At 57.4% G+C, this 25,619-nt stretch overlaps 2 protein-coding genes and 1 long non-coding RNA gene across 4 annotated transcripts in view; 2 read left to right on the top strand and 1 right to left on the bottom strand.

Annotated features, from left to right (window-relative positions):
- The first annotated feature begins 2,209 nt into the window (after positions 1–2,209).
- Positions 2,210–15,515, top strand: Ccdc167 (coiled-coil domain containing 167). Its single transcript, XM_005389616.2, has 4 exons — positions 2,210–2,293; positions 13,859–13,953; positions 14,051–14,103; positions 15,207–15,515. Exons 1-4 carry the CDS (start codon positions 2,252–2,254, stop codon positions 15,308–15,310), a joined length of 294 nt encoding a protein of 97 aa, XP_005389673.1. The 5' UTR covers positions 2,210–2,251; the 3' UTR covers positions 15,311–15,515.
- Positions 2,488–3,190, top strand: LOC106149119. The gene is made up of 2 exons (XR_001235080.1): positions 2,488–2,580; positions 2,719–3,190. It is a non-coding gene; the product is annotated as an uncharacterized LOC106149119 (long non-coding RNA).
- Positions 15,516–16,393: 878 nt separating the features above from the next.
- Positions 16,394–25,619, bottom strand: part of Cmtr1 (cap methyltransferase 1) — a 44,897-nt gene continuing 35,671 nt past the window's right edge. For both annotated transcript variants that reach the window (XM_005389615.2, XM_005389614.2), the window contains exons 14-24: positions 23,382–23,438; positions 22,973–23,030; positions 22,591–22,659; positions 21,767–21,898; positions 21,084–21,206; positions 20,549–20,640; positions 20,122–20,190; positions 19,234–19,281; positions 18,469–18,581; positions 18,016–18,124; positions 16,394–17,621 (exon numbers count right to left, since the gene is read on the bottom strand). In XM_005389615.2, the coding sequence (XP_005389672.1) occupies positions 17,489–17,621; positions 18,016–18,124; positions 18,469–18,581; positions 19,234–19,281; positions 20,122–20,190; positions 20,549–20,640; positions 21,084–21,206; positions 21,767–21,898; positions 22,591–22,659; positions 22,973–23,030; positions 23,382–23,438 (1,003 nt within the window). In that variant the 3' untranslated portion in view covers positions 16,394–17,488. The remainder of the gene's footprint in view (positions 17,622–18,015; positions 18,125–18,468; positions 18,582–19,233; positions 19,282–20,121; positions 20,191–20,548; positions 20,641–21,083; positions 21,207–21,766; positions 21,899–22,590; positions 22,660–22,972; positions 23,031–23,381; positions 23,439–25,619) is intronic.

Here is a 25,619-nt window from a genome sequence, read left to right on the forward strand (position 1 = left end):
AGGATCACTGCGAGTTCAAGACCAGCCTGGGCTACAAAGTGAGCTCAAGGATAACCTGAATCGCACAGCGAGACCCTGCCTCAAAAAAACAAAAAGAACTCAGCCGTGCTCACTGAGCTGGTGTGGAACCTGAGGCCGAGTGCCTTGCGCCATAGACGGCTGCTACACGGCAGAGCTGGGGTTGGATTTGAAGTCGGCCTCGTCTAAAAGCAGCCCTTTCACTGCAACCTCCCAGAGAGTCACAGTCCAGCCCGCTTTCAATATTCTGTGCCACTGCCAGACCCCGGGGACAAGGTCTGGCTGGGAAAGCGTAGGGGTGAAAGATAACAGCTCGCCCAATCCTTTTACAGGGAAATGGGAGAAAGACGGGACTCACTTCAGCCCGCCCAGATCTCCGTGGCTTTTTCTTGGTGCCAAATAGTCACAGAAGGAGCCACTGTAAAAGAACACAGCGTTCCCCCTCTTCTCACCTCCCCTGGGCCGGTGCCTGGGATCACGGGGAAGCACAGAGTCTGCCTCTTCTGGGCTGGGAACCAAGGCTTCGAAGAGTGTTCTGACGATAAATGTCGCTGATTGACAGTTGATGGACAATGTTCTTGCGGAAGTTTTTCCTGTGCTTGGATGCTGAGCTGGGAACTGCACTCAACGACCGGGTGACAGCCCGCATCCTGCCTGCTCTCCACCTGTGGGCTGTCGTGACACAGCAAGTGCGATGCTATCTCAGGTCCCTCCCAGCGCCATCACTCAGCGACTCTATCAGGAACAGGACACCGACCTGAAAACATGTCTTCCTCCAAACACTCAGTCAGGGTCATTACTCACCCGCAGAAACACAGGCTCCCCTGGAGAGATAACCGGTGAGGAAATGAGGAACTCCGATTCCCATCTCATCGTGGTTGACCCAGCAATTCCATTTCTGCACACTTATCCGGGGAAAAAAAACAGAGTAAGGTAAGACAGCCCTTTATACAAGATGTCAGCGTTAGCACTATTCGGAAACCGTCCAGTGCAAGAAAGAGACATACTCACCCGGTGCCACTATCCCACTGGTGATTTTGAAGGTATGGGAAAACGTCTATGAGCATGGTTTTCCAAATTGTTCTTGACTCTCCAGTAATGGGTAACCACTTGTTAAGTCTCCTGCCACTGACTTTTTTGGTTGTATAAATCAAATAGGCTACAGTAGGGTTGGGGTTGTAGCTCAGTACCAGGCCCTGGGTCAGACCTCCAGCAGGGAGGGGAGGGGAAGGGAAGAGGAAGGGAAGGGGGAGGAGCGGCAGAAAAAGTAAAGGAAGAAAAAGAGAAGTGGGCAGTAGAAAAACACTGCGCTTCACAGATGATAAAGGTTCTTATTGTGGATTTTTGGTTTTGGTTATCTTGATAATAAAAAACAATTCTTATGGTGGGGTCAGTCAAAACATTCCAAAGGGCACAGGTCCACAGGGCACTGTACAATAGAATTTCAACAACATAGAACACTGCATGTGAGTCCAAGCCTGGAAGGAATACACAGAAACAAATGTAAGATTGGCAGAATGCAGAATGCTACTTCTCATTTCTAAGTTTTCTGTGATGTTTTCTGCTGGTTTTGTCTTACAAGAAAACAAGAAAGAAAAATGAGGAAGAGCACAAGACAAAAAGAGAGAGCTAACAGTAGAAAGCCATTATCAAAACCACAGGCAGAGGTGCTGGATGGGGTCTTCCTGAAGCAACAGTGCCCCTTTGGGCCTTAGTGATGGGGAGAATTTGAATGGGGGGGGCGGGCGAAGGATTTGGCATAAAACTGGGCAGAACCTCCCGGGATAAAGGGCACTGGAGGTGGGGTTTAAAAACAAAAAACAAAAAAGGCTCTTGAGTTTGTAATCCCAGCACTCTAGGAGGCTGAGGCAGGAGAACACAAGTCCGAATACAGCCTGGAAAATTTGACATCGTGTCTCAAAATTAAAAAGGGGGAGGACGGCTGTGGGTTCAATCACCAGTACCACAAGAGAAAAAAAGGCGGCTTCCACCATGCGCGGGCGAGCCACTGTTCCTCCCCAGCTCTTATTCTCTCTCCATCCCTAAATTGAGGCTTCAGATTAGAAGCTTCCCCTCACAAACATGGCGGCGCCCTTCAACAACATGGCGACCACCAATAGCTCCGCCTCCCGCTGTCTCGGAAGCCAATGAAAGAGAAGCACGAGGATTTGCGCGTGCGTAGTGCGACCCGGTGGGCGTGTCCAGCGATGACCAGGGGATCCCGGCAAGCAACATGACTAAAAAGAAGCGGGAGAATCTGGGCGTCGCTCTAGAGGTGAGGGGATGCGCGGAGGCCGGGCCGTTCGTTAATGGCCTTCTACGGGCTGCAGGATAATGGGGCCACCAGGTTGGAGGAAGGGTCAAGGGCGGAGGCGAGGGCGACGCGCGGCGGGCAGAGGGACGTGAGGAGGGGCGGGGGGGCCGGAAGTGGGGGTCGCTGCGGGGCCTCGAGGTGAGGAAGCCCCGGGACGCGGGCGGGTGCCCGAAGGAGGCGACGTGACGCGCGCGAGAGGGACCCCGCTGGGAGGGACCTGGAAACCAGGAGGACCCGAAGGGAGACCTGTGAGCGGGGCAGAGCCCGTGGGGACAGGCGGGTGCCTGAGGGGTGGGGACTCGGGGTGACGGAGCCGGTGTCGCCCCCTGTGCTCCTGGTGGCCATAAAATCCCCCGGGGTGGGGACGGTTTCCTGTGTGGTCCCAGAGCTTGAGGATGGGACACGACGTGGAGGATCTCCGGGCGCCTGTGAGGAGAACCCTACGCTGAGGGGTTTAAGAAGAAATCAGCGCGCGTGGACGAGAGACAGCTGGTGACGCTGAGTAACTCTGCCTGCGACCAGGCTCGCGTGCCCTGTTCATCTCCCTGCAAGCCCGAGAGATTTGTACACACGAGCCCGGGTCGGAGCAGTAGAGACGACGGGGCAGAGAGTCGCGCCCACCCTGGTGGTCTTCCCGGAAGTGCGCCCGCTTCCCTTCCCTTTGCGCCGCCTCCCAGAAGTTGTGGGGTACAGGGTAATGGGCTTCTTCCGGCCTGCTCCCCAATTCCTTGAGTCTCGAGTTTATGAATGTGTAGAATCACCTGCAGAACCTGTTCAAAGGGAGAGTTGAACTGTTTCCCCAACCCAAGTAATTCAGTAAGGTGTGGGTGTGCATTTTAACAAGGACTCTGCATTTTATTTGTTTGTTTGTTTTTTGTTTTTCTCCGGTACCGGGAACCGAACTCACGACCTTGCGCTTGCCAGGCAGGCGCTTTTGCCGCTGAGCTAAATCCCCAGCCCCGGACTCTGCATTTTAAACAACCACGCTTGTGCTGGTGCAAGAGGTTTTAGTAGCGCCCTTTGGGAAATATGGGTGTCCAAAGTAGATGAAGGTGGTTGGAAATCTCTGGAAAAAACAAACAAACAAACAAACAAACAAAAAACAGTAATCTCTTGTACCAGGAGTCGAATTCATGACCTCAAGCTAGCCAGGCAGGCTCTGTGCTGCTGAGCTATATCCCTGGCTCTACAATAAGCTTTTGGAATGGTGATGGGTGGTAGCACTAGGTGATAGGAAAGACATAGGCTGCTACAACAGAGAAACCCCCAAATTCAAATGTCTTCAAGAATTTGAAAGTGCTGGGCTTAGTGGCCCACACCTGTAATCCCAGCATTCAGGAGGCTGAGGCAGGAGGATCACCTAGAGTTTGAGGCTAGCTCCAGCTACGTAGCAAGTTCAAGGCCAGCCTGGATTACATAGCAAGACCTTGTCTCAGAAAAGAACATGCAAGTTTGCCTGGCATAGTGTACACGCCTGTAATTCCATGAAGCCTCTAGGAGGCAGAGACAGGAGGATTGCAAGTTTGAGCCCAGCCTAGGTGACTTAGCAAGACACTGTCTCAAAATAAAAAATGAAGGGTTGCCGTTGTAGCTCAGTGTAAACATCCTTGGCTGAATCTCCTGTATTGCAAACAAACAAACCAACCAGGGAAGTTTGTTGTTTCTCTGGCAAGACAGGGCAGGATTCAGCAAACCTGTGTGTGAAGGGTGAGATGATATAAGTAAATATTTCAGGCTTCGTGGGCTGTACAGTCTCTGTTGCAACTATAGTTGATCCTCCCTATTCACAGATTTCTTATTTACGAATATGCCTACTGGCTAAAACGTATTTGTAGTCCCAGACTGGGATCTGCAGTGTTTCTCAGCCATCCGTGGGCTAAAACAAAATAGCAGGGGAAACCTGAGTCACCCAGCATCCACATTTCTAGCTAAAGTTGTACAAGTGATGCTCTGCCTGCTTGTTTGAGCTGTTCTACTATAAACAAATGTCCTTTTTAAGGTCCATTTAGTGCTATGAGTTTTTTTGTGTGTTTTTCTGTGCTTTTTGGTGATTCTGCCTTCTCAAGTGCCCTCCAAGCAAAGTGCTGAAGTGTTAGTGTTGCTAAGTGCAAGAAAGCTTTGATGTGACTTAGAGAGAAGATAGGTTTAGATAAACGTGTGTGTGTTACTGGGAATTGGATCCACTGAGCTGCTTCTCCAGCCCTTTTTATGTTTTATTTTGAGACAGGGTCTTGCGAAGTCATTAAGTTTCCCAGGTTGAGCTTGAACTTTCGATTCTCCTGCCTCAGCCTCTCAGAGTCCTGGGAATACAGGCATGCACCACATTGTCTGGCTAGATAAACTTTTTTTTTCCAGGCATGACATAACTACTGACTATAAGACACTGTCAGCTAGAAGTTCAGTTTTAAGGAACCACAACTATATTAGATAAGATCTCTTTGAAAACACACATAAAACAAGGTTTTAGGTGGATCAGTTGATGAAAAGTTGTGACCAGAGGCTCATGGGAACCTAACCTGTTAAGTATTTGATAATTTAATAGCGGTGTCAGTTTTATAGAACATAAGCACCACAAATAACACAGTATTGTACTCAGCCATGGCAGTGTGTAAATGAGCGTGGCATTGTCCCTGGTAAAATTTTATTCACAAAAGCAGTCAGTAGACCAGGCCTGGCCCGTAGGTTTGTCAAGGCTTGGTCTAGAACAACGGAGAGTGGGGGTGGCACACAGAGTCTTAAGGATCCTGGGCCCAAACTGCCCATTTTCCACTCGCATAAACGAAGATGCAGTGCTCCTCCAAACTGCAAGGGAGCTCAGAAATGTGCTTATCAGCCGGGAGGCCTTGTGGCCTGGCCAGCAGCACTCCATGCCCACAGTGTGCTGTAGCAGGTGCTTGCATTTCCACTGCAGGGTACACCTCACTTCCCACCGCGGCTGTGAGGATGAAATGAGACCATCAGTGCTCGGTGCAGGATGGACCCTTTCTATTTTATTTATTTTTTTGTCTTTTTGAGACAGGGTCTCTCTGTGCAGTTCAGGCTGGACTTGAGCTTACTTCGTAGCCCAAGCTGGTCTCGAACTTGCAGTGATCCTCCTGCCTCAGCCTCCTGAATGCTGGGATAACAGACGTGAGCCACTACACCTGGCTGGGATGGGCCCTTTCTCAGCATCGTCTGCCATTGCCGAGTCAGTTGCCTTGTTTGGGATGAGGACATTAAAATAAACTTCATCTGTAACATACAGGATTGGGCTGGGGGCAGTGGTGGCTCGCATCTATAACCCTAGCCCTCTGGAAACTGAGGCTGGAGGACTGCCGCGAGTTTGAGGCCAGCCTGGGCTGCATAGTGGGACCCTGTCTCAAAAAGCAAAAACAAACAAACAAACATACAGGACTTGAATGTCATCAGAAACTTCACTAACAAGACCACAGACATCTTTTGTTCGGCTGACATCGATTATTAAAGCTGTTGACTTGGATAAGGCTTGTTTTATCCTAGGGCAGGTTCACCCTTTAAAAAAAAACAACCATCTTTGTACCACAATATACAGATGTAGGCACAGATTTTTTTTTTTTTTTTTTTTTTTGCCGTGCCGGGATCAAACTCACAACCTTGTGTTTGCCAAGCAGGCGCTTATGCCACTGAGCTATATCTCCAGCCCCTGCACAGGTATTTTAAAATATGCGTAAGTGTGCAGGTTTGTAGGCCTAGCTGCATACCACCTGGCATCTTGGGTGATACAGCTGTGATAGCTGTATCTTGCTTGATACAGCTGTGATAGCTGGAGTGCGCTCGGGAAGAAGCCCGGCACCCGCTGCCTCCTGCCTCGCTCTCCTGTCACCCCAGAGTCCTGAGCACTGAATGTGCACTGGTGCTCAGTAGCAGCATATATTGTCCTCTTATTAAAAGTGGTGCGCTCAGAGCCAATGAAGTGGTGATTTAATCAAAAATGTGTGTTAATCTGACCAGTGCAGTAGAACACCACAAGTGAGTGATCACCTGCAGTCTGCACTTGTAATGAAGCAATTACCCGGCAGGCAGCACTCACCCCAGGGCTGGCCTGAGGCCCGTTGAGGCCCCTTCTAGCCTTACCCACTCCTTGTGGTTCTTTTTCAGGCCTTTTTATGTGAGTCTTTGCCACCTTGCCACATCTCAGCATTGTAAAGCACTGGCTGTGAGTTTTAGCTTCTGAGAGCTTATTTTGAATAACAAGAGAAAATTATAGTTCAAATGAGAAATTACTGGCTCTGGTACTGATGTTAAAGTTCTCTTTTTTTTTTTTGCGGTGCTCAAACCTAGGGGGCCTTGTGCATGCAAGGTAAGAGCTCAACCACTGAGCCACATCCCCAGCTCCTGATTTTAATGTGCAGGAGAAAGGAAAGGTATTTTAGTGACACGCACCTGTAATCCCAGCACTCGAGAGGCTGAGGCAGGAGGATCATTGCGAGTTCGAGACAAGCCTGGGCGACAATGAGCTCAAGGCCAGGCTGAACTGCATAGTGAGACCCTGTCTCAAAAAGACCAAAAAAAAAAAGAGGTATTGTGGTCTAAACTGACAGAAAGATTTGGTCTAATGTAAAAGTTATGTTTTTAAATCACTGATAGTAATAGCCTCTGACTTGGTCACTATTGTATTTGCTTTGGTAGCTCAACTGTCTGATGTAGTGTCATTAGATGTTTCATTGCCTGGCCTTAACAGATGTATGACATCTCACCTGACATCTCAGAGCGGACAGTGTTATTGGACCTGGTCCCCAGTACAAAAACCTATTGTTTAGAAAGCTTTTGGCTACAAGTTATAGAAAACTGACCTCAGTGACTTGCAAATAGGAGTATGCTGTTTTTTCTGCATCGAAATTTTTAGGTGGGTGGTTATTGACATTGGTTCAAAAGTTCAGCTTTGTCAGAGCTAGTATTTCTTCATTCTCTTAACTCTTTCCTCATAGTCACAGAACAGCTGTCACAGCTCCAGGCATCGTGTTCAACTTTAAGTCAAGAAGGAGAAAAGGAAGGCAACACTGTTTGTCCCTTTTATCAGCAAAGCTTAAGGTCTCTCAGGAGTCTCCTAGCTGACTTCTGAGACATTTCATTGACCAGAACTGGCTTATGACCCACCCTACCTGCAAGGAGACTGGGAAGCAGCATGTGCTGCTCTTTTCCGGCTTCCCCAGTGGAGGGAGCGGAAGAGTATGGGCTGGGGGTCAGCATGGGTTGGCGAACTAACAGCCTCTGCTATAGGAATAAAAACTAATGGGAATCGTTTAAAATTCACTGGAGTCCCTACCAGGCAGAGAGGCGGGGAGGTGGCCAGTAAGGGAGGCGGGCTCCAGTGAGCAGGTGGCCTAGGCCAGGAGGAAGGTGTGCCCTGACGCTTGTCATTGTTCAAAGCTGGGAGGGCACGATGGGACAGTCTCCATTGTTGGGGGACAGCCCAGCTTTCTGACGCAAGGGCAGGAAGCAGCTCGGTGGCCACCAGTAAACAGCCACTGAAGTGGCATGAGGGGGCCCTTGAACCAACCTCCCCGCCATGCGGGCGCAGCGAGCGGGGACGGGTGATTGCGGGCTGAGCCCATTCAGGGCCCGCTGCCCATTACGTGAGCCTCGCCTGCTGCGGGGCAGAGGACAGGTCGCCACCGGGCAGGGGACTTCTCCGGGCGGCCTGTGCCTGGCGCTGCTCCACTTGACGGGGTCAGGAGACTCAAACCTCATTACCTCACGCGGCTGGATGTCAGCGTGCAGAGAGTGGCTGTTTGCCAGCATCTTAATTAATGAATTCATAAGGCGCGGGGTAGATGCCAGTTCTTGAGAAGTGCTTTGAGCCTTTCAGCGATGAAGAAGCTTTTGCTAATTTATCAAAAAATATATATTGGGGGAAAGAAGAGAAAACAAACCCAAACGGCGCAGCAGCCCGGGACCGCTTGCAGAGCCGAGTGGCTGCGTCTCCTCGCCAGGCCTTGGGGCTCGCGAGGGCTCCCGCGGGACCGCAGCCTCCGGCCCGGGGCTCGGTGCCGCCCCAGGGAAACTGTGCCCCTCGGCGGCTCTGCGGCCCTGAGCAGCGGCCACTGACGGGAAGCTGGCAAGGCCTGCCGTCTGCGCCTGCCCCGCCTGGACCAAGCAGACGCCCCGCGTGGGGTTGGAGCTGTTTCCTGTGGGCGCGGAGCCGGAGAGCCGCCTCCGCTCAGCAGGGGCGGGGCTCGGCCCTGAGGGCGTCGAGGCTGCTTACCTGGAACACTGAGAACCCTGAGCCCGGTGCGTTGGCTGTGTGGCCTGAGGCCCCAGATGGAAGGCCCGGGCTATTGCCAGGGGCCGTCCGGGCAGGCGCTGCGGCTCTCGTGCCCATTATAGTAAGCAAACGGGTGACAGCGAGCGGGTTTCTGGAAGCCGGTTCCCAGGCTGCTGGGGCTGGCGGGGTAACGGCCGGTGCCCCTCCAGGCCGTGGCTGAGCGAGGAGAGGAGAGCCGGCTCTGCTGCCCTTGGGGAAGGGAGGGCCACCTTCTTGCTGGCTGGGGCTGCGGGCCTGGCCCTGGGGGGCCGTGACCGTGACCGTGGGCGGGAACAGTTCAGGGTGAGGACAGACAGAAGCTGGCTTCTGGCACCTGGGTGTCACCGCAGAGCCCACGCTTGCCTTGCCACACAGAGCGGGCAAAGCCCTGCCCGAGGTCGTTCAGGCAGAGGGGCTGCGGGGGCCCTGCGCGCACTTCCGCGGCTCCCCAGGGCGCGGCCGGCTGCTGCCCACAAGCCGTCTTCGCAGTTCTCCCGAGGGATGTCGGAGGGGCTTGCGGGGGCGCGAGGCGTGTGCGCTCGCGGTGCTGGAATTTGCTCCTTTAGGATGGGGCCAGCCCCTTCCTGCAGCGACGGCCCAGCCCAGCCCGGAGTTCCGTCAAAGCTGGTGTCTGTGCTTTCTACTACGGGGCGGCGGTGGCCACCACCGGTGTACAGCCTGTGACCCTGGACAAGTTACTTGACTCCGCGGTCTGAGTGCTGTCCGTAAGGTGCCGCGCTGGTGACAGGCCCCGCCCACCCTGCCCCCAGGCTTCCGCGAGCTCCCGCGGGAAGGGCCGCGGCTGCTGTTGCGGTTGTGTCGCGTGGGCGTTTGGTTTCCGGAGGCTGCCCTGACTCTTGCCGTGTCACCCAGCCATGTGAGGCCCCACGCTCTTATTAGTCCCCTGGCCCTGTCTGATGGGGGGCAAGGCCAGCAGCCTCTGCACGCGCTGCCCAGAAGCTCCTGGGAGCAAGGCCCCGGACCGTGGGGCCCCCGGCTGCGGCTCGCTGGGGTCTGAGCGGAACTCCCTCCCCGCTGTCCGATTGCCCAGCGTGCGCACTGCTCAGCCACCTTCAGGGGAGAGCGGAGCCCATGCCAGCCTGTGGCTCGAGCTTCTGGGGCAGAGTAGAAGCCATACACAAGCCCCATGTGCTCACAGCCTCCTGAAGTTGGCACCGGGGCCTCCTGACCCCTGTCCCTGCTGCTGTTTATCCGAGAGCCGGCAGCGCATTTCCATCCTCATTGAGGTCTCATTCAGGCTTTGATTCCTGGAGGCGCCACACTCCTGAAAAGATGCCTCTTGGGGATTTCAGGGGAATTTTACAGTTTCTCTTAACACAGCGGCTTTATGGTGTATAGGACCCCAGGGAGACGTCCCTGAAGCTCTGAGAGCAAGGTGAGATCCCCAGGCAGGCGGCAGAGGGGCTGTGCTTGTGTGGCCTGAGGCTGCCGAGCTTCAGAGCCACAGGGCGGGGAAGGCTCGGGAAGCCATGGTCCCTGCCCCGTGACTGTGGGAAACCTTTCTTCCGTGGCACCCGCCGGCAGCAGCAAAGACCCCACTTGCTGGGGCCTCGGGTGTCCTCGTGTAGGACCCCGTCCTCCGTGGAGGCTCCCTCGTCTCGTGCCTTTCCCCCACCACAGCCCCTCCTGCGCGGTACTGAGGCAGCAGGGTCACTGCCGGGCTTCTCTGTTCCACACCCGGGCCTGCCCCTTGCTGGTGTCCGGCTCAAGATTGGGCTCATCTGCCTGCAGGTGTCTCGGTGGCCCGAAGTGCACGCGTGGAGGCGTACACAGCACCCACGAAGTCCTCGGTCCGCACAGATGCAGAGGCGCCACTGGCTCCCAGGGTGCCCACACTGCCACCCGTATTCCCTGGGGTCCCGTGCGGGACTGAAGCCCCACTTCACCTGCTGGCCCGACGCGGTGACTCAGACGCCGTGCTCTGTTCTGCTCACAGTGTCGGCCCTTGGCCTTCCGAGTATACTGTCTTCAAGTGGCCGTCAGGGGCACCCGCTGTCCGCACTACCTGAACGAGGCCGCTCCTCCACCGTCCCTGCCAGCAGTGCTGTCCCTTTAGCTTCCAGCGAGTCCCAGCACCTGAGCTATCGTGGGCTGCTGGCCACCCTGCCAGACAGAAGTCCTGGGAGGCAGCAGTGCCTTCGGAGTGTGCCCTCCCTGCCCGGGAGCCCGTCGGGTCCCTTTGGCTGGGCCTTGTTCACTCGACACCCTGTGCTTCCGGTGCCAGCTCCCGCGCCCGGGGCTGCCGGGTTCCCCTTGGCATTTGCATTTCCTCAGCCCTCAGTGGAGCCTGCTCTGCCCGGGACACTGCTCAGGCCTTCCACCTCGGCTTCCACCAGCCTGGCCTTGGCTTCGTGGCCCTGGCCCAGAGCCCAGCCCACTCCTTCCCCAGCAGGATCACAGAGGTTCCCAGTGTGCCAGCTGGCGGCTGCTGTCCCGTGGGCCCCCAGTGTGGGTCCTCCAGAGAGCGGGGGGATGGCCACATGCAGGCCTCTACCCCCACCTGTCCCGGCTTCGCACCTTCTCTCCCTCTTGCCACCATTTACTCCGTCTTTTTTATTCCCCAAGGATCCAGCGAAAACCACTTTGCAGTAACAATAGGAAACACTTACTGAGCTCCCGGTGTGAGGCACTGTTTCAAGCACCTGTACTGTCACCTCGGCCTCATAACCACTCTCTGAGCTGTGAAACCTGATTATCTTTACTTCGCCCAAGTCTGCTAAGGAACAGAACTAAGGAACTTGCCGGGCACACGGAAGTGAGTGACAGCGGGGGCACCGATTCCAGCCCACCCGCCCAGCACTGGACTTATGCGCGTGACTTCAGGCTTCTGGGCGCTCTGGCTCCCAACTGCCGGCCGCTCTGACGCTAACGCTTCTAGAACCTTTGTGAGACCTTAGTCGAGGCCTAACCTCCACGTCTTCTGGTCCTGGCTTCTCTGCTGCCTTCAGCCTGGGGGCAGGGAGGAGCCAGGTTGGGACCAGAGAGCATGTAGTCCCTGTGCATGGAGTTGAGAGCTGACCGAAGAGCCATCCAGAGGCTCCTCCAAGCCCGCTTTCTGGGTGCTCTCCCCGTTTCTGAGCCCCTCCTGCTGGCTCAGCCGCTCTGCACTCCTTGCTCCTAACCTCCTTCCACCTGTGCAGCCGGATCCCCCAGAGCCCTGCCTCGCAGTGGCAAGCGCTGCCGGGGTGTGGGCCAGCTTCCTGAGCCAAGCCCTGGCCGGGGACCCCGCAGGGCCACCCTTGGGGAGGGGTCTGGGGTCCACGGCCTGCATCCGGCAGCCAGGCGGGTGGGTTATAAAGAAGGGGGCCTTGCTGTTTAGAAAGGAATCACAGCTGTCAGCAGGACGTAAATACTCATAGAGGGAGGTTAGAACTTGAGTCCCTAAAACATTGATTTGTATGCACTCGTTTTAGCCCCATTAAAAAGTGGCAAATGAAAGTGGGGCTATTCAGTGGGGCTGCGAATAAACTGGTCTTGTTCAGATACAGGCCTCCGACCACCAGCTCTTTGGGTGCTGTGCTGAGCGTGGTGGCAGATTGGTCCGGCCACTTGTGGTTTGCCAGTCTCCATCTGAAGATTTTGCTTAGCATGAGTTCCTGGCCTTGGTCTGGAGCAGTTTCCATGAGTTTGGGCACCTGGTAGCCTTCCCAGGGGTGTCTTAGGGGCAGAAGCTCCCCAGCCTGCTCTCTCCCCAGGACTTGCTAACCAGGGCCTGGCCCAGCGGGCAGCAGGGAGAGCCCTGGTCTGGGGCTAAGATTGCACCGTGCAGCTTGCCCAGTGCCCGGGGTCTGCGCCTATTTCTTCCCAGCTCTGGGCACAGGAGGAGGGTTGTGGACTCCAGTTGCCACGTGAGACCTCAGCCCTCTGTCCCCAGCCCGAGGCATGCCTTCCTGAGCAGGCCCGGCCCTGTGGGCACAGTCTTTACCATGGGCGGAAGCAGCACCGGGCAGCTCGGCTATGTGTTGGGGGCCATTCCGTGGAGGGCTGACCGTGTGATGGCCTGGAGCCCTGGCTTGGGCAGCTGTTCTCTCCCCAGGCCTGGCCCCAGGGTGCCCTTCCTTGCTGTGCAGTTGAAGGAAGGCCTCTGGCCTCCACAGGGACAGTCCCGTTTCTTGGCTGGGGCTGCCAGGCAGGCTCTTCTGTTCCACTGGGGTTTGCAGTCCCTGGGACTGCAAGGAAGGTGGTGGTGTCGCCTGAACCCAGTCTCAGGAAGAGAGGAAGTGGCAGGGCTCAGAGTCTCTGGACACCCAGCCCCGGGAACAGGGCTCCTGGCTGCAGGGCCGGCTGCAGGAAGGACTGAGTGGGGAACTGGCCGGGACCTCGAAGGACAGGGTGCTGCTCTGACTCCGCAGGAGTCAGTCGGGTGGGCAGCCTGGTTCGTCCACGTGTGCCCAGGGAGGGTGAGAGAGCCGCCAAGTGGAGGACGCGGCCCCGCAGCCTCCCAGAGCGCTGCACAGTTGCTGCTGCGCTGGGCTCCGCTTGGCCGCCCCAGCCACCCAGCACTCAGGCGGCGGGGTGGGGCGCATGCGCGTGCGTGGACACCTGGGGCCCGAGTCAGGATGGGGTGGTGGCCTCCAGTGTGCAGCGCCAAGCCCAGGCTCGGACCACCCGGCCGGGAGGGTTACAGAACGCCTTCCCTGCACTCCAGCATTGCCCTGAGAAGACAGCTGTGAAACCATAATCAAAACAAATGGGCAAAGATCTCTTCTGCAGCCTTCCTCTCAAGAGCTTAGCTATTTTACCGCACAAGTTAGAGCTATCTTGATGACAGGCAATGTTTTTGCCCCAGAACCAAGTCAGAAAGAAATACAAGTGGTTTTAAGTTGCGTTTTTTCTTTAATTTTTATTGATTCTCATCAAATCTCTATTTTTACAACTTAGACTGCACTAGTAAGTGTGCCGGTGGGAAAAAGCGTCTTTGGCCCTGGGTGGTCGCGCCACGCGTGGAGGGCTGCTCGAACCTCGGTGAGGTGCCGCCGTGCTCAGTGCTGTGCGGGCCTGGCGGGGTGCTGTGCAGGGGAGACACGACCAGCCTCCGCCCCGACCCGTGTTCGGTCAGAGGTTGGGGCAGCTCTGAGGGCTGTTTCCAGGGGGCTCAGGCTGCAGCACATGGTGGAGAAAGGATAGTGAAATAGGCACGGGGGAGGGCGAGCTGGTTCCTGCCCGGCAGACTCGAGTGTGGCCTGCGGTGCAGCACCCACCCAAGCGGGTGCCCGAGCGTGTGTTGGAACCGTGTGTTTCAGATCGACGGGCTGGAGGAGAAGCTGTCCCAGTGCCGGCGGGACCTGGAGGCCGTGAGCTGCCGGCTGCACAGGGCAGAGCTGAGCCCCGAGGACAGGTAACACCCGCGCCCCAGCATCTGTCCTTAGTCCCGTGAATGAGACCCCTGCTCCTGTGCCCTGCAACCTGAGCCATAAATCCCCTTCCTCCCGCAGGAGGTCTCTGGAGAAAGAGAGAAGCAGCCTCATGAGCAGAGCTTCTAACTACGGTAAGCTCCCTTGGGTGAGCTGTGGGGACCTGCTGTCCCCGCTAGGGCTGGGAGGGCCAGACAGCCGGGGAGACCAACAGAACCACGGGGAGCAAGGCGGCTCTTTAGAGGATCCAGCAGCCTGGGAGAGTCTGGGGTGCGTCCCTGTCCCAGGCGCAAGGGGGACAGCCACAGATGGCTATCTTCTCTCTAGGATGGCAGGCTGTGGCCATAGCTGGTCCAGCTCAGACCTCAGACATCGATCCCTCTGATTGGGAACCCCATGATGGGAGTAGTGGGGACACAGGAAGACAGCCCCCCTTGGGTGGGAAGGGCTTCTGCATGTGGAGCAATGCTGCCACCTTCTGGGCACTGGGGGCACAGCCAGGCAGAGCCAGGCATCAGTCACCTGCTGAGGTCGGGGGGAAAGGTTGGCAGGGGTCTCTCTAGGCTCCCCTTTTTTCCCCCGGGGGCCCAGAAGGACCACTGTCAGTCGGCACACAGCTGAGCACCCCGGGCCCCGCCCAGCCTCTGGCAGCCCCATCCCTCGCACAGGTCGGGCTGGGTGGGGCGTCAGGTCTCGCCGTCACCGTTCAGTTCAGCGCTGCGAGTAGTGGCTGCCTGCATGTCACAGGACGGGCTGGCTGGGCAGTGGCAGGGCTGCCTTTTCCAGACTTGGAACGACCACCTCGTGGTGCAAACAGCTGCTCTTAGCACCCCAAGTTCCTGAGAGCTGGGCACCCCCGCCAGGCCCTAGGCCAGCCCAGTTGCTGGGTGGAGCTTCCTGGAAGGGTAAGCACAGCCTTGACAGGCCAGAGGACACACCCAGCGCTGTCCTACCACATAGCTTGACTTTCGGGTGTGGCCTTTTGGGGCCCCTCACACACCCAGCCTTAGCCTGAGCTGCGTTCGAAGAGAATGCAGTAGCTCAGTAGCATTTGGCATCGGGACTTTTACGGGGCCAAAACCCAGAGCTGACGGGCTGTGAGGTCTGGGCAGGCTGAGGGCACTGTGGGTTAGAAGCCGGCTGGAAGGACACACCGCTGCCTCAGTGACTGTGTGGGAAAGGGAAGCAGCAGAGGGGCTGAACGAACTGTCAACGCCCACCACCCTTTTGCCTCCAGAGAAGGAGCTGAAGTTGCTTCGGCAGGAGAACCGGAAGAACATGCTGCTTTCAGTGGCCATCTTCCTCCTCCTGGCCGTGCTCTATGCCCACTGGACCATGTGAGTCCGGGATTCTCCCAGGACCAGGCGGGTCCTCCCGAGGGCGTGGGTGCCGGCACCTTGCACACTTGGGCGTTCACCTGAGGCCGCCCGTGGCCCGGCCCCCAGCCAGACCTGCTCAGCTCTGGGTGTTGGAAGGAGGGTGCTGGCTCCCCCTCTGCCCCACGGACAGGCAATAAAGAACACCAGGCCAAGGAGAGCTGAGTAAATGTCATGGTGTGATTGTAGCTGGGGGCAGCAGGGCGGGCCCTGAGGGATTCGGATGGGGTTCCGAAGTTATTGGCGTGGGGTTCAGAAGGGTGGGCAGGCGGCCGTTGTGCCACCTGCCTGCCCCTACCGAAGGTGCCCTGGGCCTCGGCCTGCAATTATGGCAGAAAAACGCAGCCTGTGCGGCGAGGGCGACGGGGGGGACCGGACGTGGTCGGCTGGAGGCCCCCAGGGTGTGCGGAGCTCATCCATCTCCTGGCCATGAAAGGCGAGCGGGAGGCCTGGAGAGTATGTGGGCAGCAAGAGCCTTGGTAATGACCAGACAGACTTATGGTGACAGTGGCCAGTAAATCAGGCGGGGTTCGCAGTGAGGGGCGGGCTGAGCGGAGGCTGGAGCGGCTAATGGAGACCTCACCCCGCTCCACCTCCTGCGCGGGGCTGGAGGGCAAAGGCATGGGCACCACACTCACCTGGCAGTGACAAGGTGGGAAGCAGCCCATGGATGAGCAGCCTCGGTCGCAGAGGCCCTCGGGGCAGGGCTGGGGGAGCAGTGGCAGTGCCCAGCCGAGGCTGGCAGGTCCCCACCGGGGCAGCACAGCCTCTGCCCCCCCCCCCCCGTCTGGTGCCACTAATTGGTCTGCCGCCTGTTTATTTCAGTCACGTAGACCAAGTCACAGTGCCACCTCATGAGCTGTGTGGTTTATGTAAGAGAGGGAAGGTGCCACCCGCCCCCGGGCTGCGGTTCATTCATTCATTCCCATCCCGGCTAGCAGTCCTGGGCCTGTTCCACTGAACCAACCCGCTCTTCTCCCGTTCAGCAGAGCTCTTTCTCTGCACCTCCAGCCCACGCCAGACCACACAGCACTGAGCCACACAGGCATTAAAAATATGTTTATCTTTAATGAACCAAGATTCTGCAGGACACACAGACGAGCCCAGAGCTGGGTGGAATCCAGCGTGTCCGCCGCCAGCCTAGGGGCTGGGCACTGGCTGAGGGCCCTGTGGAGTCCGTTCCACCTCCCAGGAGCCTTAGGGCCCTGGCTCCATGAAAACTAGACCGGCACGGGGCCTAGTGAGCCAGGGAGCATCTCTGAAGGTACTTCCTGTTAAAAACCACCTGGGCGCCCTCCCCTGCCCAGAGCTGCAGCCTTGCTTCCCTCCTACCTCTGTGCCTCTGCCAAGACAGGAAACGCAGCAACCTCGGGCACGCGGAGGCAGCCTGGCCTCCTGATAGAGGGGAGGGCAGCACGGAGCAACTCCAGGAAGAGAACTCTCCCTGGCCAGGGCACAGGCCTGTACAGCTGCCACTCAGACCACGCAGTGCCTCTGCCACCAGGAGGGCCACTGCTGCCAGGGGAAAGGACAGGCAGGCCTTGAAGGCCGCTTCTTGTGCAGCTCAAGGCGGGCAGCCTTTTGAATCAAAAGGGGGCGGCCCAGGAAGGCTCCATAGGCACAGCCAGTGCCCAAGACCGCTCTGATCCCAAGTGGTGGCAGAGGCACTGGCCTGCCCTCCTGTCCCGGCCTGCCAGGACCGTCAGGGCTGGGCTGGGAAGGGCTCCAGCAAAGGGGGTGAGTGGGGAAGGAGACCAAGTCTTCTCCAACTTGGCGTCAACACAGCAAACTAAAAACTTTGACATATACAACAGTTGCTCCCGGCCAGAGACCACAGTGGGCCTCTGCGCACCGAGGCCGACAGAAGCTGGGCACGGCAGGGGCCTGGCCTCCCTCAGGGCAGGGCCGAGCGCAGGAAAGGGGGTCTGCCAGAGCCCCGAGAGCACAGCAGTGCCCGGAGCCCTCCGCTCTGTCCTGTCCTCAAACCCGCCTGGGGAGCCATGTGTCCTCTGAAGGCCCCGCCCACGCCCCAGGCTTGATGCTCCCCAGTCCTGCTCCCCAGCCCCTTCACAGAGGCGGAAGGAACCAGCCCAGTGTTCGGCTGGGAGAGGCGGGGCGTGGGCGGGAGCACCCCAGGCGGGGCTCAGTGTCTGTGCATGTGGATGAAGGACAGCACGTCCTCCTTAGACAGCTTGTCTACGTCCTGCGGCTTCTGGGAGTCGTGCACACGGATGCCATCTCCCCACTCCCAGAAGAGCCGGCTGAAGTAGCAGACGCTAGGGAGGAGGAGCGGGATCATCAGCCCCGCCCATCTCCGGTCCGCAGCACCCAGAGGTCCTGCCCCTCCCCGGACCCCCAGAACCAGCTTTTCCCAGCACAGCCATCCCTCCTGCCTGCGCTTCTCTAGTAGAACTGTTAGCGGCGACGGAACAAAGGGGTGGTGGCTGATTTTAGGCACGTGAGGGCTGCTGTCAGAACCCATGATCAGCAATCTGGTAAACGGACACTGGGTCCTTGGGTCCCAAGGGTCGGGCCTATGGCCCTGTACAGGGTCCCCCAGCAGGCCAGGACTCCGGCCACCTCAGCACAGCCGCACATCTGCCTGGCGAGGTGGTGGGCAGCCTTGGTGGGGCGGGTGGGCGGGCGGGGTGCAGAGAGGAGGGTACTCACTGGAATGGGGCGATGGAGTCTGTGGGGATTTTATAGGTGGACTCCCTGGTCTTCTTGTTGTAGAAGAACTTCCTGCTGAGGTTTTTGCTGAAGCCCATGGTCCACGGCTCTAACGGGAGGAAACGGGCTGGCACTTAGGCAGGACACGGCCCCCACCACCATCCCTGAGGGGCTCTCAGTGACTACGAGGTGACACCCAGCAGCCCTGCCGCCATCCTCCAGGGGCTGCAGGGGGCAGAGACCAGGCTCCTCCGCATATGCGGCTGCTGCTGGAGCCCCTTGTGCCTGCACTCGCTCTCCTCTGCCCAGCCCGCCTCTGGGCCTGTGAAGCACAGCCACCATCCCCTACGAAGCCTGAGAGCCGAGCCAGCCAGGGGCAACGTGCCTAGCGGGCAGGGTAGGGCTGGGCGGTCCCTCTGGCCAGGGGAGGGGTAGGGCAGGGAAGTCACCCACCGTTCACTGTCCTGACGATGTACAGGCCCGTGGGCACGAAGTGCCGGTCGTCCCTCCCAGTGTAGCTGAGCCTCGGGATGCCGCTGGAGCCCTTGATGATCTTCATTTCCAGCCTGGTTCCCCAAAGCAGCATGCGACACGGCGCCCTAGCGTTAGTCCGGGGCCGTGCCAAAGCCACCCCCACCGCTTCCCCATCGTACTTCGATGCAAGAAATGGAGGCACAGACTGCGCGAGGTGCCTTAAGCCCCTCGCCCAGGTTGGGGACCACGCTGGGTTTACAGTGCAGGCTCTGAACTCCCAACCGCGGAGGGGAGTGACAGGTGACCCTGCTGTGCTATGGCTACTTGGTGGGGCTCCGGGGTGACAGCAGGAAGGCCGAAAGTGGGGGCGTCAGTGGGTCTGCACTCAACCCGTGGCATCCCTGTGGCTGCCTGCAGTCAACAGTAGCTGCACACGTGGGCAGGAAGCCCCTGCCCCGCCCAGCCTCGGCCTTGGGCACCCGCACGCACCGGCCCTCGGGGCTCAGCCCCATACCGGGAGCTGGGATTTACAGCACTTCCAGCCGCTTTCTGCTCCACCCCTCGCAGGGACAATCGTAACTGCTACAGAGGCCATATTTCTGCCTGACACATGATGGAGCCCCTTGTGCCTGCACGCCACTCCACTTGCCTATGATGGGGCGCTGAGTCAGCTCCCAGCCGCTGCCCCCAGAGCGTGCAGCTGAGGTGGTGCCAGGCCCCGCTCCCCACACCGGTGTCACTCACCTGAGAAAGATCTTCTCCACCTCCTCCAGCCTGTACACCTCCTTCACCCTGCAGACGGGGACGAAGGGATGGGTTTGGCCGGGAAGAAGCTGGCAGGCAGGAACTACCCGTGTCCTCTGCCTCCGGCCCTCCCCGCAACAAGCAGCCCGCCAAGGAGGTGGGCACGGGCTGTGGCACTGCTTCTCCTGCCTCTCCTAGAAGATAGGAGAGGGAGGGCCAGGCCGCCTGCATTGTCCTCAGCCCACACAGCCCATGGCCTGGGGCTGTCTACGTGGCTGGAGGCCTCCCTGCAACAGCTACTGATCGTTCTGGGGGTCAGCCCTCCACTTCTAGAGCCAAATGGCCTCCGTAACTGCGACTGGGTAAGGTGCTCAGCAGCCCAGAAGCAGCGGAGGCAGCTGCCTTAGAGGTCTGGCAGTAGGACCCTGAGAGCACAGGCGTGCTGCTGTTGGACACCCTGCTGTGACATCCACGAAGGGCGCTGTGAGTACTGGATCTCATTTGAACTAATAGCAGTCACCTCCAGCGCCATGGGGCAAAGCAGAGCCCTCTGTAACCATTTTGGGCCTGGTCCCCAAACCCTGCCATCCCCAAGCTGAGGGGTCCATCCCCTCAACCCTTCTTGGCTGTATACTCAGATTCCTCCAGCCCTCAGTGTCCTTTTCTCACCTGCGCAATATAAAAAAGGCTAAGCAACAGCCTAGTCCAGCTTCGCCCACCGGGCCAGGCAACAGAGGCTAACACCCCGGCGAGAGCCACCTCCCCCACACCCGAGCCAGCCACTCAGCAGGGCAGTCTGCACCGAGCTGCCCTCCCTGCACAGAGGTGGTGGCAGTGCCCAGAAAGGAGCCCCCGCAGGGACACGGATGTGGGAGGCCAGACGCTCACCTGATGGGATTCATGTCGGGCCGGCTGGGCTTGGAAACGGCTTTCACAAACTTCTCAGCAAGCTGAATCCTGTGACACGAGCAGTGCATCAGAGGCTGGAGGCGCCTGTGAGACAGCGCCCTGCCATCTGCGCCCCTATCCCCTCCTGGGTTCTGTCTGCTCACAGGGTCTCGGCTGCTTTTCCAGAAGGGCACCGTGAGCTGTGCTCAATCACTTCCACCCAAACATCAAGCAGAACTGTGTCACGTGTGTACCAGGCTGGGGACCCCAACTGGCACCAGGCCAGCCCTGGACATGTTCCTCAGGACCCTCCCTCTTCCAGCAGGGCGCCCGCCATCTGCTGGCTATGGCAGGACCCAGTGGGCTGGTATCTGATGAACAGGGCCTGAGCCACCCGCACCCTCCCTATCCCGGGCCGGGGCCTCACCGCTGGTTGAAATGCTGGTCCCGGACATCGCTGCCGTTCAGCACGAGGACATCAAGGATGTGGATGGCGCTGATCTTCCGCTGGGCCTTCCCCTGCAAGGACAAGAATGCCACGACCCGGCCCACAGTGGCACGTGGCCTCAGTTCTACTGGGGAAGGGGGCGCTAAGCACACGGTCCTCTTGCCTCCCTGCAGCAATTCCCCGCACCAGAGCAGTCCTGACATCTGAGCAGAGCAGGATGCAGCCGGGCTCTTGGTGGGAGCCCCAGGTCCTCAGGCCCCTGAGGGTGAGCCCACCCTCCACCTACTCTCCCTGTGGTGTTCTGACAGCCTCTTCCTTCAGGTTACTCTCTGACACAAGGGACCACTCCAGCCCCCATGGATCCCCTGGTTCAGGGCTACTGCTTGAGGACAGTAGTTGGCCCCCCTTCCCAGCCTGGGCTCTGTCCCCCAACACAGGGTAGTGAAGTGAATTCAAGCCAGGGGCCAGGTGAGTGTGCACCAGCCCTCCAGCCCTGGGAGTGAGCTGCTCTGACCTCCCCTTTCAGCTCGTGCACAATCTCCACGGACAGCAGCGTGTCGCGGGGCAGCTCTGTCTTCAGGTCCAGCTTGACCCAGCGGTCTGACTGGCGGCCGTCCCACGTGTAGATCTGGGACTTCTACAGATGAGGAGAGGGACTGGTCCTCAAAAGGGCTTGCAGCTGGCAGCGCCAGGCTGATGGGCTGGGAGTGGGCAGGGGGGGTCTGGGCCTGACGCTCGGAAATGGGCTCAGGGCGCCTCTCAAATGACCCAAGCTTGTGATGGGTCCTCAAGAAAACCCCAGCTTGGTTGGGAGGGGTGAAGGATGAGGAAGTACAGGAGAAGGTGTGAGGGGGCACAAAAGAAGTGACTAGGAACAAGAGAGCAAGTTATGTGGAAAGAGCTAGCAGAAACAGCAGCGGCTCCACACATTAAGGAAGCCAAGGCTTTCCCGCAGCAGCAGCCTGCAAGGGCCGGGGGAGCGGAGGCAATGGCAGGGGAGGGGGCTTTGCAAGACAACAAGTGGCCTGGGGTGGGGGACAGGCTCTGGCCCGCTGAGCCTGCAGACAAGCTGCCAGCCCGCCCCCAAGAAAAGCCTCCCGGTCCATCCGCAGTGCAGAAACGGAAGAATGACATCACACTCAGGAACTCCGAGGAATAAAGGAAACCGTTTCCAGAGACACCTGCTCCCGGACCTACCCCCATGCCGAGGAGGAACTTCTGCTGGCTGCCGGACACCATGCAGCGGTAGTCCAACACGGGCCGGATCTTCTCCAGGGTTTTGGCGGTGAGCGGCGTGGGCTTATAGCTGAAGACGTCGATCTCGGCGCCCTGTAGCCACGAGCAGAGGACACGCTGCTGGGCTGGGCAGGCGCCGGCACACAGGAGAGGCCAGGGACGGGGAGCACCCGCGCCTGGACACGTGCGCCCTGCGCCACCGCACTGGGCACCAAATGGGATCAGTTCCCAGCTGCTCGGGTTCCTTCAGGAACTACTGGGAGGCTGGGGAAGGGGGCGCGAAGCCCCCACAGGCACCCCAAGGAGGAGCTGTGGGGAGATGTCACAGAACGTGGAGCTGCCCTGCCGCGGCATGGCAAGAAAGGAGGCCAGCAGCTGGGGGGACAGTAGGCAACCAGCCTCCCAACCCGCTCCAGAAACACACCTCACTTTTCTAGGTCTATCCTGAACCTTGTTTTCCAGTCCCTGACCCCCACAAAACCTGCACATGATCCAGGCCAGATTTGAATGAGGCCCCCAGAAAAGCCAGGGTTGAGGCAGCAAGAATACTGGACTGAAGACCGTCCCGGACAGACTCCTGCCCCAGGCTGTGGAGGGCAGGCGTGCGGGGACGCGCACATCTCAGGAAAGAACCCTGTGAGCTGCTGGCCCCGGAACTTCCCACCGGCACCCCACGCTCTGCCTGTGGCTGCCGCACTCCAGCCCTCACGGCCTGTGGTGGTGCCCTGCAGGCACCTGGGCCCCAGTGACACTGTCCGCACCGAGAGCGGGGCTCCCACATCTACCTGGATCAGCTCGAAGAACTTAGACTTTGGGTCTGAAGAAGAAGGAGCAACTCGAGCCTGGTCCGGAATCTGCAATGAGGTAACAAAGAGCTGTGACTTTCAGGCCCTGTGGACCGAGGCTGTGGGGGCAGAGGACACACAGGCTCGGCGGGGAAGGAGATGGCGCGCAGAGCGGGCTGGAGGAGGGTACTTCACTGACGCCCAGAAGGCCGCATCCTTTTCATCTAGGCTCTGTGGTCCGTGCGGCCACACAGGGCCAGCAGTAGCAGAATGAAACCGCTCATCACCCCTGTCCTTTCTGACCCAGCTTTGGGTCGGACGGGGTACCCTAAGATGCCCATCTCCTTCCTGTGGCCCCCTGCTGTGGTGGCGGGGAGCTCACCTCCCAGAGCCGAAGGCACTCCTTCCGGATCTCCGCCTGCCGCGGCTCGCTCAGGGTCCTGGCGAGACAAAGCCGTCTGGGGTTAAAACCTCTCAGGGAGTGCACCCCGCGCACCTACCGCCCCTGCTGTCCACGCCACCGCACCCGTGGGGCTCCGGGTCGCTCCGGGTCACTCCGTGGCCTGAGCCGCTGTGACTAACTTCCCGGGACCGTCCCCTGGGTCACTCTCAGCAACTGCCAAGTCTGGGAGTGCGGCCCCACCCTGAGCTGCTCTGGCACCTTCCAGAGCCCACAGCCCAGCAGGAAGGACAAGACCGCTTGTAAATGCCAGGGAACAAAGGGTGGCGTGGGGAACCAAGCAGGAGCTTCCCTTGCAACAGGCGAATTCCGGAACCGGGGCAGTACTCACATGTCCTGAACAAAGGCATGGATTTTGGCCAGCGCTTTGATCTGCAGGCTACAGTGGCTAGGAGAGAAGAAAAGTACGTGGTCTCGGAAGGGCTCCTTAAAGAGCCCAGTCCAAGGCCAGCAACACAGAGGAGCGCAGCAGAGCAGTGGCGCGCTGAGGGAGGCCTGCGCTGATGCCAACCGGAAGCCTGTGGGCAGAGCGAGAACCAAGTGAGACCCTGAGATCCAAGTCCTGCCGGAAGGAAGGTGCTCATCGCACCCTTAGGGAATGTGTAAGTAGCGGTAAACAGCTAAGCCCAGGCCCAGTTAGCTAGGGGCCACACTCAGAACCCAGCCCCACTGCCAGCTGTCCTTGGCCTTGGTTCTTCCCCACACAATGTCTGGTGTTTCATTAACAAACCATCAGGTATGTGACATGGCCAGACACATGGCCCTTGGCAAGAAAACTGTCTGACACAGCAAGATGCAGAGCCGGCCGGAATGTGGGAATTCTCAGACAGGACCTTTCAAATGACTGTGACAAACATGTTAACCGACCTGGTGGCCCCAGGTGTGGGGGCACACCCCTACAGTCTCAGTACTCGGAGGCAGGAGGATCACAAGTTCAAGCTAGCCTGGGCAACTTAGTGACATGCTGCCTCAAAATTAAAAATGTTTAAAAATAATAGAGCTGGGGATGTGGCTCAGTGGGTTAGACACCCCCATGCAAGCACACACAAGGAGCTTAGTGGGACGGCAGGCAGCGTGCATGGGGTGGAGCATTTCAATGGTACAGAAACTTTTTAAAAGGCAAATAAAAATTCTAGACGTGAAAGTATCTTAGAGAGGAACAACTGTTTTGATGGGCTAATCAGCAAGCCGAACATACTAAAGGAAAGAACCTGTGAACTGGAGGCCAGACAAGTCAACAGAAACCAAACTTTTTTAAAAAGAAGGAAAGAAAATGAAAAACAAAAAAATATAACAGATCATCTGAGGTTTGTGGGACAAACACAAACTGAGTATAAATATAACTGGAGTTTCAGAAACAGAGGAAAGAATAGAACAAAAATATATTGACAAGACATGGCCGTGCAACTTTCCAAAACTGAAGGATAAAATCAATTTGCAGATCCAAATGAACTCCAAGCAGAAACAAAGAAAACCACATATAAGTGTACCAAGGTCAACCTGCTGAAAAGATAAGAGGAAAATACTCAACCCAGCCGGATGGAAACACAGGACAGGCAGGGAAGCAGGACGAGGGCTGGTTCTCATCAGAAACCAGGAGGGCTGGGAACATGGGACAGTACCCCAAGAGTGCTGCCAGGAAACGACCGACCTCACGTTCCTCATCTGGTGAAAACAGCCTTCGAAAGTCTAAGGGGAAGGAATACATTTTCAAATAGCTGAAAGCCAAGGAATGAGTCTCCAGCAGACTTGCATTTCAACAGGCAGAAAGCAATTCTTTCAACTGGAAGGAAATGACTGCAAGTAGAAAACCTTCTCCAGGAAGAAATGAAGAACAGCAGAGAGGGTAAATGTGCCAGGGAACAGCAAGAAGACTTTTTTAAAATTATGTGTATCTTTCAATCTCTGAAAAAGCAAAAACTGTCTAAAGTAAAAACAATGTAAAGTAAAATTCATATAAAAACAAGAACACAAAGGCAGGTCAACCACAGCATGAACACGGTCTTAAGGTCCTTACGCTGCCGTGGCACATGCTTAGAAGATCGACTAAGTAAATTAAAGATACATATTCTAATTTCTAGAGTTTAAACTAAAACATAAAGAGGCATGAAAGTATTTTTGAAAAGAATACTAAGAAATACTAAATTATTCTCCCTAAAAAAGGAGGCAAGAAAGGGTCAGGGGAACAAAGAATGGACAGGATAAACGAAAACCAGCCGAGCTGAGGGATTTAAACTCCAGCGCTAGCAGTCCCACTCAACATCGAGGTACCTACACTAGCTAAAAGGCTGAGATGTTTCTCCAGCTCAGACTGCACCAAAAGGCAAGACCCAGCCACAGGCTGTTCACAGTGACGACACTGAATCAAAAAGATGGAGCCACAAACTCTTAAGCTAGCAGCAAGGCAGTGTTACTGTGGGTAAGTAAGCTATTTGGTTATGACAAAAGCTCAATCAGAACAGCAAAATAATCTTCAGTGTCCATGTGCCTAGGAAGATCCCAACCAGATGAAGTAAATATAGACAGAACTAAAGGAGAAACAGACAAACCAATTATAGTTCAAGACTGT

Source organism: Chinchilla lanigera, unplaced genomic scaffold (assembly GCF_000276665.1).
Source record: "Chinchilla lanigera isolate Chin_1 unplaced genomic scaffold, ChiLan1.0 scaffold00036, whole genome shotgun sequence".
Taxonomy (NCBI): Eukaryota; Metazoa; Chordata; class Mammalia; order Rodentia; family Chinchillidae; genus Chinchilla; species Chinchilla lanigera.

What these genes read in the sequence shown, in the direction of transcription:
- Ccdc167 (XM_005389616.2), top strand. Translation starts at nt 2,252, where the DNA reads ATGACTAAAAAGAAGCGGGAGAATCTGGGCGTCGCTCTAGAG. An exon ending in GAGCTGAGCCCCGAGGACAG is followed by an intron (nt 13,954 to 14,050) that starts GTAACACCCGCG and finishes TTCCTCCCGCAG; the next exon opens with GAGGTCTCTGGAGAAAGAGA. An exon ending in GAGCAGAGCTTCTAACTACG is followed by an intron (nt 14,104 to 15,206) that starts GTAAGCTCCCTT and finishes TTTTGCCTCCAG; the next exon opens with AGAAGGAGCTGAAGTTGCTT.